This window comes from Cebidichthys violaceus, unplaced genomic scaffold (genome assembly GCF_023349555.1).
Source record: "Cebidichthys violaceus isolate CVI_PGR_0920_01 unplaced genomic scaffold, fCebVio1.0.p SCAF_38, whole genome shotgun sequence".
NCBI lineage: Eukaryota > Metazoa > Chordata > Actinopteri > Perciformes > Stichaeidae > Cebidichthys > Cebidichthys violaceus.
Window position 1 is genome coordinate 409121 of NW_027176572.1, and position 12341 is coordinate 421461.

The 12341-nt window shown below is 44.6% G+C and overlaps 1 protein-coding gene across 1 annotated transcript in view; it reads right to left on the minus strand.

Moving 5' to 3' along the window:
• Positions 1 to 1014: 1014 nt before the first annotated feature.
• LOC137884322 (receptor-type tyrosine-protein phosphatase N2-like) overlaps positions 1015 to 12341 on the minus strand; it is a 161262-nt gene continuing 149935 nt past the window's right edge. The window contains exons 21-23 of the mRNA XM_068726070.1: positions 9765 to 9829; positions 4516 to 4589; positions 1015 to 3393 (exon numbers count right to left, since the gene is read on the minus strand). Of these exons, the coding sequence (XP_068582171.1) occupies positions 3322 to 3393; positions 4516 to 4589; positions 9765 to 9829 (211 nt within the window). The 3' untranslated portion in view covers positions 1015 to 3321. The remainder of the gene's footprint in view (positions 3394 to 4515; positions 4590 to 9764; positions 9830 to 12341) is intronic.

Here is a 12341-nt window from a genome sequence, read left to right on the forward strand (position 1 = left end):
GCTTAGCCCCCCCCCCCCAAAAAAACCAAAAACCCTGGAAACCATGGAAGCAGCATGCCTGGCACGATGATGTACCCGGTGTGCATGGTTGTCAAATTCCTGCAGTCGCATAGTTTCGAGGGTCTCGCTATTGTGCATGCTTGGTTCACCGTGGCTGGGAGACTGGAACAGAACGGAGACATCTTTTATGTCATTAGTTTGAATTCTTTCTGAAGTCAAAAATGTCAGCTGTGGGTGTGTGTGTGTGTGTGTGTGTGTGTGTGTGGGGGGGGGCAGATGACAACATGACTGAGGCTCATTGTTTTGGTTATTATGGTCTGGAGTGTTGAGTGTCCGTTTAGTTCGGTCCAATTTGTAATAGCAATAGTTGCAATTAATAAGACTGACACCTACTTTTTTAAGAGAATAGCACGGCCTGTTGTGTTTACACTGAAGACAATTTTGAATTTGAACTTATCAAATATTATTAGCTTGAATTTGAAATAGTGTGCAGTTGTTCTAGTAAGCTGGAGGAATATGGACTTCAGCTTTTAGCCAAATCTTTCAGTGCCTTTATTTTATTTATATATTACTTTTAATTATTTTTATTTTATTTATATATTATTTTTATGTATTATCAATATTGTTAAATTTATTCTTTTTATTTATTATTTTATTTTATTTATTACATTTATTTAGATTTTTCCTAACGGACCAAACTGACCTCGGACCCTTGCTTTGAAAGGTTGTGGCAGTGTGAGTTTGAAACACGACGTGGTGGATAAGAGGCGTTCTCTCACAGAACCTTTTACCGGACGAGTGTCGAATGATAAAGACTCGGTGAAAAGTCGAGCTCCACCCGCCGTCTGCCGCAGGACGGCGTTCCGTATCACGTGCCGAGCGTTCGGTGCTCCACAGAACAGATGTTTGGACTCCCACCCGGATGCTACGAATGATTGCGCGCACTTATGTCCCGAGCTCAAGTTGTATAAAGTGTGGTAAGACGGAGAGGGAAAAAAAACAACAACTAAGGAGTCAGGATTGCGTTACAATACCGCATCGACAATTAGACTTTATTCACAATTTGTTTACACCAATAGAACAAAAATATCTTTTTTGGGGGTTTATGTACAGAGTGTTGATGCAGCAGACCAGTGTGTGAAAGATGGAACAGCATGGGTGGAATAAGACCTCCTGAGCATCTTCACTGCACAAAAAAAAAAAAAAAAAATACCCAGTTCTGTCTCGATTCCGACAACATGACACCAGCTTGCTGCAGTGTTGCATCAGCATCGGATGCTGCGTCAACTTTCAGCTCGCTCTAACCCACGATCGGCACAGTCCAGAGGTGAGGATCCGGTCGAGGTCCTCGCAGCTCGTCGTGCGATGCGCTAATGCCGTTGAAGTGAACATTTGTTTGTTTGCTCGAAGGCTTTTTGCTAAGATCGCCTCGAGGCCGCGGGTAAAGTAGAGCGCGCTCATTCGCTGAATGAAAGAAGCCGTGCACTAGTAGCAGAGTGCAAGCCATATCGCCGGAGATTCAAATGAGATTCGGATCAAATAAAACCAGAATTTGATGGGTAGAATTGTTGAAAGTAGTGAAATTAAGTTGATTTTACACAAAACTACGAGCTGATTTCCCAAAAGGCATCTGTTAGACGACGGGACGTGTTCAGCGCTCAGCGGGGTAGGAGTTCAGTTTTGAATTCTCTTCACTTATCCCAGAACCTAATGGTTCTATGAGCAGCAATAGTTCTCTTGGCCCGCAACACGCAGGGGTTTATGGGTAAAAACCGAAGCGATCTCTGGGCTGATGCTTCGCGTTCGAAAGGGTTAGGGTTAACCTTCAATGAGAGCACCAATGGATAGAGACCGTAGTCAAAGAAAGTATATTTTTAATCGATGTTGTCTGCTTTCTAGGCAGCCATTGGCTTCCATTCATTCCCATACATTATGAGCAGACTCTTTAAACCTGCTACATATGATTAGAGTTTAAATTCTGGTTCAGGTTTAAGATTTCTTTTTATATTCTAACAATAATGAATCTAATATATTTTCAACCTTGACATTTATGAATGGAAGTAAATGGCTGCCTGGAATATGAGGAGCACAGGAGGACGATTAGCAGCGATTTAAAGTACGAGTGGTTTGAAGTAAATGGGCTGAAACATGCAAAAAAACAATCACCGTTGAGTTCCTTTTTATTTACAGAACAGAACAAAGACGCTTTTTTGGGAAAACCAGCTGACGAGTGTCACCGCAAACTAGTCTTAAATGCAAATACAGGTTCAGCTACTGTACAGGTACAAATCATCCATTAATGCTACATAGAAGAACTGCTATTCAGAAGCAAGACTCCGGGAGGAACCGCCGCATTTCATCACGGCTTCATTCCAGCGATCAGATCGATACCGACTGGTTGAACCGATTAGAAGATTCTCAGGAACCTCTGGACTGGAGGTAGCTTCCTGCCGGCCTTCAGCCCACAGGCCGATCCGCTGCAATGAGGCCGTGTTGAAAATGAAGCGTCGCACACCGGCCCAGTTTCAACGAGGCGGGACACATCTGCTGCAACTTCACTAAGACACGAGCGCAACTTCACCGACGAAGCCCACGCTCACTGGTCGTCCACGAGAGGATGAAGAAACACAATATTGCTTCTACTGGAAAATTGAAATAAATAAATATATAAATATATATATATATATATATTTATTTATATATATCCATGTCATTTCACCTCACATCCAGTACCGGCGTGTGTGTGTGTGTTTTATTTTCTCTCACAATAAGTGGAAAATTGCAGATGTTTAATACAACGAAACAACGCCCTATCAGCAGCTTTTAATCACCGACTCTTGAGAGAAATAAATTGACGAGTTGCACCTATAACATATCAGAAAGCATGGCTCTAAAAATCAGACACAAGTAGTGATACAGACACTCATAACAGAGACCAAATCAAACAGAAACTGTGATAAATATACTACAGAAAAAAAACAAAAAGGACAGTTTTTAAATGTCACTTTGGAAAACGGGCTGCGTGGGTCGTTACAATAGGAGGAAGGTCTATCTATGTACAGGATTGGTTCAACGGTTTCCCGAAACACAATGTTTACTAAGATGGACGGAGAAGAGGAGAGAGGAAAGAAGGAGGGAAGGGGAGAGGAGACACGAGGGAATGAAGGGAGAGGACAGGGTGGTTGAAACGAGAGAGGACAAAGAGGAGACGGGGAAACAAGGAAGCGAACAGAGGATGGGGAGAAGGACAAACGATCGTCCTCTAAATGAGGCAGAAGCAGAGGAGGAAGGAGGTCCATCAGAAGGAGGCGCTACTGACTCCTACTGCGGGAGAGCTTTCAGAATGGCGTTCACCTCCTCGGCGACGGCCGTCAACGCAAACTCAAACTGATCCTGCAGGAAGACGGAGAAAAAAGGGAAAGAAGATGAGAGGGAGGGAAAAGTAGTGAAACACACGTGTTTATTATTATATATATATATATATATATATATATATATATATATATATATTGAAATATTTAGAAGTCATACTGCATCATTTGCAGGATAGAGGAAGATAAAAGGGCTCAAAACGACATCTTCACTCATCGAAAATCTAGGAAATGAAATCCGAGCGTCGAGGCCGGGACTCGTGACCACGAGGGGAATCGACCTTCTGCTGAGGATTCATGGTTTAATAAAGCCTGGATCGATACCGCCGATGTTTCACACACACACACACACACACACACACACACACACACACACACACACGCCTCGGCTTTCCTTTCCTAATTATGTTCACAGATCAGCCGGTAATTGAAGCTTCCAGACCAAAGAATGACTCTGGCTGTTGTTTTTGCGGCCTCCTCCTTTTCTTCACTCTTCATATAAACTCTATTTCCATTTCACAAACTTGTAAAACTCTGAAGTCTGCCTCAGGACGTCTGACAGTGAAACCCTGGGAGCAGGTTTTAGCATGGATTATCTCTCCCCCCCCCATTTGAATTCTCTACACCCCCCTCTGTGATCCGAGCAGACCCGACTGTAATCCCCGTTCAATTACTTCTCACAGATCGATTGATCTTGCGTGATGCGGAGGACTGAGTTCCTCCCCCCTCCAAAATAAAATCTCAATCTCACAACGATTATGCCGCCTGACATTAGCCACATTAGCCTTTAGCGCAGTGAACCCACATATAACAGACATGACGTCACAGATGGGTAACAGTGTTTATAACGGGCCGATGTCACAGAGAGCTAGATCACTTACATGCACTGTGGCGCGACAGTGGATTAGCTTAGCTTAGCATAAACACTTCCAATATGCCTACAGACAACGCCTTTTTAAATGAGTAATAAGTTGTGTTTTTTGCAGTGTATCATATATCGGCCTCCCTGCCACAAACTCCTTTCTGTTCAGATTCGTGTGTGTGTGTGAGTGTGTGTGTGTGTGTGTGTGTGTGTGTGTGTGTGTGTGTGTATGTGTGTGTGTGTGTGAGTGTGTGTGTGTGTGTGTGTGTGTGTGTGTCTTACCTTGGTCTGAACCATTCCGGGCCTCTGATCCCGCAGGTGCTCCAGAGTCGCTGCAATATCAATCTCCTTGGCACCTGTCACACACACACACACACACACACACACACACACACACACACACACACACACAAACAGAAACACACACAGATATAAGAACTGTTGTAGGATCGTGTTCAAAGCGCCCCGACGATAATCCAGCTAACATCTGTCAATCTGCTGTTTTTATACCCTCTCCCTTTAGAGCGGCAAAAAGGCGATTACATTCATCCTCTTTTGCGCACACACACACACACACACACACACACACACACACACACACACACACACACACACAGCGAGGTGTTTTGTAGTCGGGATGAAAATAAAAAGATAAAGAGAGGGAGATAAGCTGTTGGAGGAATCACAGGCCCACATGTCCGTTGGTGTTTCATTCTAAAGGAAACTGAGCCGATCCTCGTCGGCCTTTTGATAGTCGTCCTGAAGCCTTTGAGCTCGTGAAGGATGCCCACCAGAGCTCTGTCAGCCCCTGCCAAAACCTGTGTGTGTGTGTGTGTGTGTGTGTGTGTGTGTGTGTGTGTCTCAGTTTAGTCGCCAGTCAGCCTGTCGGCGTGCCAGACTGGCAAGACGCCCCGCAGCTGATTATCATCAGACACTGTGATATATGACAAACACAGACGATGTATCTGCATCAAATTCTGTATTTTTAGCTGACGCCATCTTGGTTTGTTTTGGAACCTGAAGTGACATGAGAAGGTTGAGTACAACCAGCAAGGAATACGACATTCTCAGGTGACCAAAAAGGTGGAAACACTCTGTGAAGGGGTTAACGTCGTAAGACGAAAACACGGACAACGTTGTGGTAGAGACCTGTCAATCACAGTAAGCCCCGCCCCTAAAGCATCCCCTGCTTTATGGTCTGTTTGACTCTAAATGGAGCATAATGTACTAAATGAACATCATGCTGTATTGAAGAAGACTGTAAACTAGAGATTGAGACCATAAACTCATGTTTACAATGTTTACTGAGGTGAGGTTTACTGAGAGAGGGCGAGAGAGAGAGAGAGGGCGCGAGAGAGAGAGAGGGCGAGAGAGAGAGGGCAAGAGAGAGGGCAAGAGAGAGAGACAGAGAGAGAGAGACAGAGAGAGAGAGGGCGAGAGAGAGACAGAGAGAGAGAGCGAGAGAGAGGGCAAGAGAGAGAGAGAGAGGGCGAGAGAGAGACAGAGAGAGAGAGCGAGAGAGAGGGCAAGAGAGAGAGAGAGAGGGCGAGAGAGACAGAGAGAGGGCGAGAGAGAGAGACAGAGAGCGAGAGACAGAGACAGAGAGAGAGAGAGAGAGGGCAAGAGAGAGAGAGAGAGGGCGAGAGAGAGAGACAGAGAGAGAGAACGAGAGACAGAGAGAGAGAGGGCGAGAGAGAGGGGGGGGCAGTTACATTCACAAAAAACAAGAGAAAGAAACACATTTAATTTGTTGTCTCTCCTCTATCCACACTCTGAGGAAACAGAAGCGACTTCTCGTTGCCTCGTTGTCATAGCGACACACAGAGTACCATCTCTGCGTCTCTCCTGCAGGAGGAGGAGAGTGAATGGAGGCAGAGCTGCTCATTCACACCATGTTCTCATTCTGTCTCACAGGTTTTCTCTTTTTACAACACAAAAGACTTCTAGAAACGCTGCAACACGCAGTGTGTGTGTGTGTGTGTGTGTGTGTGTGTGTGTGTGTGGGGGGGGCTTTTAACAAGCCGAGGGGTATTGTGCAGGTTCTGATAAACCTCAACATGGACGGTATTAAAAAAAAATTCTTTCCCTCTTTTCAAAAGTCTCCCTTGAAGAAGACGGGGAGGGCGTGGAACGGTATAAAAACCCGGCCTCGTTTTTTAACTTCCCTTCTCTGTAAGACCCTCGCTTCGGGGTGGAGGTCGAGGAGGAGGACCGAGGAGGATGGGGGGGGGGGGCTATAGAAGAGGAGAAGGAGGCCCTTGAGGAGAGGCCGCGAAAAAAAACTGGAGCCGAGGAAAGAGCTCAGAAGCTGGACCTGGGAAAAGAAAACCCAAAAAAAAAAGAGCGAAAAGAAACGCAGAGATGCTGAAAAGCTCTCGATGGGTTTCATTCCATTCTTAAGATGAAGGGAAGAGTGGCGGGTGGTGGGGAGAGAGAGAGAGAGAGAGAGAGAGAGAGAGAGAGAGAAGAGGGGAGGGAGGGAGCCTTTTGGAAAAAAAACTAAAGAAGAAGAAGAAGAAGGGAAATCAAAACGTGAGAACCACAGCAACACCTCCTCAACCTCCGGGAAACACCGACATAACTCTGGGACGAATTCAGAGAGAGAGAGAGAGAGAGAGAGAGAGAGAGAGAGAGAGAGAGAGAGAATGGGGGGAGGGATGTTGTGTCTCAGAGGGAAGAGGAGGAGGAGGAGGAGGAGGAGAGGAGTGTCTTTGATCAGGATGGAGGAAACCTGGGGGCCTCTCGCTTCTCAGGACAGACAAAAAAAACCTCCAAAATGCGAGAGCAGCCGAGGAGATTTGATGAAGCTTATATTTACTCACAGAGCTGTAATTCTACATGAGACCAACTCATGAAAGACTACGCAAACCGAGGACATTTTAATTGTTTGTTTTGCGCTAATCACGAGACGCCAACCTGTATTTTTAAACCAGAAGAAGACGTATTTATTCTTGAATAAAACTGAGCCTATGAGAGCTGTGGGAGGAGCTTCAGCGTGAGAGAAATGTTGATGTCGTCAGGGCCTAATGGAGAGCAGGCAGAAACTCTGGCCCAGGGGCCCCCGAACCTGTTGGGCCCCGGGGCCACAAAGACAAGCAAAACAACCACAAAGACACACAACACATACGCTGTGTCATAAAGTATTATATTTGGGCTGTTGAAGCCCAACTTCCTCTGCAGCTAGAATCAATATCGATGGTGATTGGTTGACATCATGTTTTGCATGTTTGCATAAACATAAATATAATATAATTATAATTAATATAAACAGATCCCTTAAAGCTGAGGAAAAAAACGAGCAAAATGCAAAACTTCTATCAAATCTAATCTTTAAACTTTAAATAAACTACCGCTGACGAAAGTAAAAAGTACAACATTTCCCTTTGGAGGAGTAGAATGACTAAGTATCAAGTACAGTATGTTTCGCTCAAATATGTACAGAATGACTTGATCTTCATCATCATCCTCACTTTCCTGAGCATCATAAATAAAGAAAAGCAAAGAAAACGCACAGCTCCCGAAGCCTCGCGACTCTGTTTTGGGGTGATTTTCATGTTTTCACCAGCAGGATCACATGTTCCCGTGTGAGCTTCAGCCGATTCCACGACGCCTCGAGGTTCACGGAAAAAAGAAAACTCCTCAAAGGTAATTAGATAAACTAGAATAAACCGGAGCGAGCTGACAAAACGCTCTGGTTTTTCGTCTCCATGAAAAGTTTCTCCTAGCAGAGATTCTAGGTGCTGAAATCCACCTCTGATGCTCACGATAAACCTCACACACACACACACACACACACACACACACACACAGATCTCTGATTCCTTTACTGACAAAGAGAGTCAATCTGTGTATTTATAGAGCGCCGCAGGATCTCATAACCTGAGAAATGAGTCAGCATTATTTGCACTTCCTGTTCCCTCGTCTTGGAAGTCAATGTGGGGTTTTTTTTTTTGGTTAAAAATAAGGTCTGTGTTTAACACAAGCCGAAGAGATTTTATCGATTTGTCCTACGATATAAAATAGGTCAGTGAACGCCCCGCTGGTGGATTTAGAAGGCCACCTAAACGTCCTCACCAGAACACGAGTCGTCCTTTAGCTCAGTGGCGGAGACGTCACGTGACCGCGGTGGAGTTCCTTTAGAGCCCAACGTTAGCAGAAGAAGAATCTCGTCTTTCGTCGAGGGAACCGGTGAGACGCTAACTTCCTGTTGTCCTGCAGAGATGCATCCTCCCTGCAGCTCTCTGCACGTCAGAGCGCACCATGAAGGTTCATAACGGGGTTCGAGATGAGCCACCGAACATAAAAGATCCTCATGTGAAGCCACAGATCAAACCGAGTCCTGGTGATGCTCCAGAGTGGTTGGATTGTGTTGTTGTTGTTGCGGTAGAATGAAACAGAACGGACACCAGACATTAACATTCGTTCCAGACAGATGCTGAGTTTTTGGAGCTGAGCTGGATGGCAACGAAAAAAGGGATGGTGAGAACTTTTCTGTTTGAGTGAATTTGGGATTCAGGACACACACACACACACACACACACACACACACACACACACACACACACACACACACACACACACACTCACTCACACACACACCAACTCCCACCCAGCCCCGCCCTTCTCCCCCCCCCCGGCCCCTGGGTGCTGAGAAGGGGCCCTCGATGCCCGACTGACCCTTTGATCTGGAATTAAAAGACCCAGGAGCTCGTTCTGCTACAGCAGCAGCACCACCATGGGACACTTCACACACACACACACACACACACACACACACACACCAGCACACAAAGAAACAAAAAGATATGCGGACACACACACACACACACACACACACACACACGTGTAACATCTGTGAAAAACCGCTGTGAGTTAGGACATCAGATTCTATCTTTACTTTACTAAGAATTTAGAAATAACTTCAGAAATGAAGCGTTTTACTTTAGTGGATGTATGAACAAAAGTAGCCATTAACGTGACGTATAACACGAGCTACTAGCTAACTGAATAAGAACATATTCCACCAGCCAAAAGAACCCTGCAGCGTGCACAGAGACCCTGCGCTCCAGAGAAGGGTTTGAATACGTACAGCGTCTCTGAGGAAGGCTCGTCCGTACACATTTAAATCACATCAAAGCCCTTTTAATTTAACGTCACAAGCTGCCGCTGCCCCATGAAATATTCAGTCCCCTTCATGATCACCGCGCTGTGTTTATTACATCACGCTCTAATCATCACAATGAGTCCCGCTGACGCTTCAGATCAAGTGTTCACGGTCAACTCTGTTTCATTGAAAGAAACTTCTTCCACCGGCTACTCCAGCTCTCCTCCTTCCCTTCCTTTGTCTCTTTCCTCTTTAGAGTCGTTGTGTTTTAACGTCATGGCAGAAAGAGGCATCGTCTGAGATAACAAACCTGCATTTTCAATCGGTGTTAATGATATTGGTCATTTTTTTCTAAGGAGGGGGGGGGGGGGGTAAACGCATTGAGGAAGGATCGAGGGAAAAACATGAATAAAAACACAACACCCACCTTTAGCCATCTTGTTGAGGACCATGTCGATCAGGACGTACGTCCCACTTCTTCCAGCACCGTCACTGCTCAGGTCGGGCGAGAGACCAAGACACAGAATGGAGGTGGGAGGAGAGAGAGAGACAGAGAGAGACAGACAGAGAGAGAAACAGAGAGAGACAGAAATATTAATTATTGAGATGAAACAGTTTGTCAGATTATTACTTGTCATTTATTAATGTGTTACATTCTTATTTTACACAACGCAGCTATTTTTTTTTAATATCGCTCATTTCTTTCTTTTCATGATAATAAAGTTTTTTAGTTTCACAAATTGTGATTTTCAAAAGAAAGGTCGTAAAAACCAACATGAGAAATGGATGAAATGTTGAGACTTGAAGCAGCAACATTTAATCTGCTGTAGTTTCTTTCGGTGGACTCGATTCACAAACTAATAAAATGTCATAAAATGTAAATGTTCAGTCTGTGCTTCCATTTAGTCTGCAGGTTAAATCTGTCCTTTACTTTCAAAATAAAACGATCTTAACGGGATCTTAAACTCTTGTCGTTTTACAGGGCATATAAAAATGCTAAGTCACTATTAACTTTCATGTTCCCTGGATATATTTTTATGAAGTATTTGGAAGAAATAAAATAAACAGCAAACAAAAAACTCAGCTGCTGTTTACTGTGACACCATCAGACCGACAGTTAGTTTCAGATTTCCTCCCAGAAAATCAGACGCAGCCTGACTGCGGTGTTCAGCAGGTGAGCAAGTCGAGGTTTATGAGTCTTTTAATGCTATTTCAAGGGGGATAAAGGACTTCAAAGGAGGAACAGAAAGGTAGAAGCTGGTTTTTTATTTGGGTCAGGAATTAACATCAGAATATAAACCTGTTTAACAGCGGCGCCACATTTCTGTTTGATTTGACACGGATGTAAACGCGAGTTCTTCTGTTCTAAAAATAAGGAATGACAAAAAGCAGTAACAGATTTCTGCGCATAAAAACCTTATTAAGGCCTTCACGCCTTCTTGTTTTTTTTCAAACTGTTGTATTTGTCATGAGCGCCGTCACACGGAACCCGAATATCATGCAGCAAAAAAAGCAACTAAATAATAAAAAGCATGAACGAATCACGTAGTGAGAAACGGGCGGAGGTCTGACTGCACTGAGGCTCCGTAGTTCGAACCAAGGCGGCAACTTTATTGCCCCTTAACCCTGGACAAAGGCCGCTCTTACCTTTCACAATAAAAGCCCTGGACATACAACATTTACAGACTAGTATTTTGCTGTTGTTTTATAAATAATAAGCGCAACTCAACCCTGTTACGCACAACGTGAACAAAGAGTCTGATAAAGATATACTGACGTGTGAATTGATCACACACAAAAAAATAAAAAAGTAATGTATGTGGAGGGAATATTCTGTATCCTAGATTTATTTCAAGTGTGGAAAATTGATGTCTGCACCCCGACCAGTCTATTTCATGGGCTGCTGTGTAATCCAGCAAACTCAAGTGTGTGTGTGTGTGTGTGTGTGTGTGGTAGCTGGCATGCATCCATACTTCCTGAATATTTCATTTTCAATAGAGCCTTGGTTATTTTCTGCAAGCCCACACACACACACACACACACACACACACACACACACACACACACACACACACACAACTGTATATTCCAACAAACCCGGTGGCAGTAATTGAGCAGCACCAGCGCTGGTTCAGTATGTGTGTGTGTGTGTGTGTGTGTGTGTGTGTGTGTGTGTGTGTGTGTTCTATACAGATACTATCACTCTGATCTCAGGTAGTTTGTGTGTGTCCATGTGTGTGTGTGTGTGTACAGGTTATTACAGCGTGATTAGATCTGTCGTATCGCTGCACCTCGCCAGCATCATTACAAGGCGATCAAAGATATGTGGTGTGTGTGTGTGTGTGTGAGGTGTGTGTGAAGCCTGAGGGCTGTGAGTAAACACGTCAAGATGTCTGCTGCCTTCTCTCACTCTATTTAAAATGAGAGACTGAGAGCGATGGAGAGACAGGAAGCCAAAGACAGAGAAGTTCTCTGAAAGGCTGTGTGATTACAGATCTTCTGCATCTGCTGCTGTCTGTGTACATCAGGGGTTTAAATGGCCGTTCACACCGCCGGCTCTGACAAAAAGTCGCTTGAAAGTGAAAGTCTGCAGACCAACGCGGACTGAGACGAAGACTCCTGCATGCAGGTTGGAAATACTTCAGCTCGAGTGAGGAATTCATGTTATTCCTGAAGTTCAAGACTCTTCACAGGCAACACGGGAAGAGGGAGGATGGTGAATAAACGGCAACGAACTGTTCGGACCGCCAGGATTAAGTGTGTGTGTGTGTGTGTGTGTGTTGGTTCTATTCCAGTAACCTCTAACGTCTCACTATGTTTCTAAACATGTTCTGTTACTCGTCAGAATGCTCAGGATGATCCAGCTGCTCCATAAAGACGAGTTTCGTACGCTGGTGAAGCAATTTAGTCGAGGAAAAAAGCACGATTTCATGATCCTGGAAGAGCCGTTACACCATATTAAATAATAGATCACTTAGTGGAGGAGCGAGCAGGCGGCCATAAG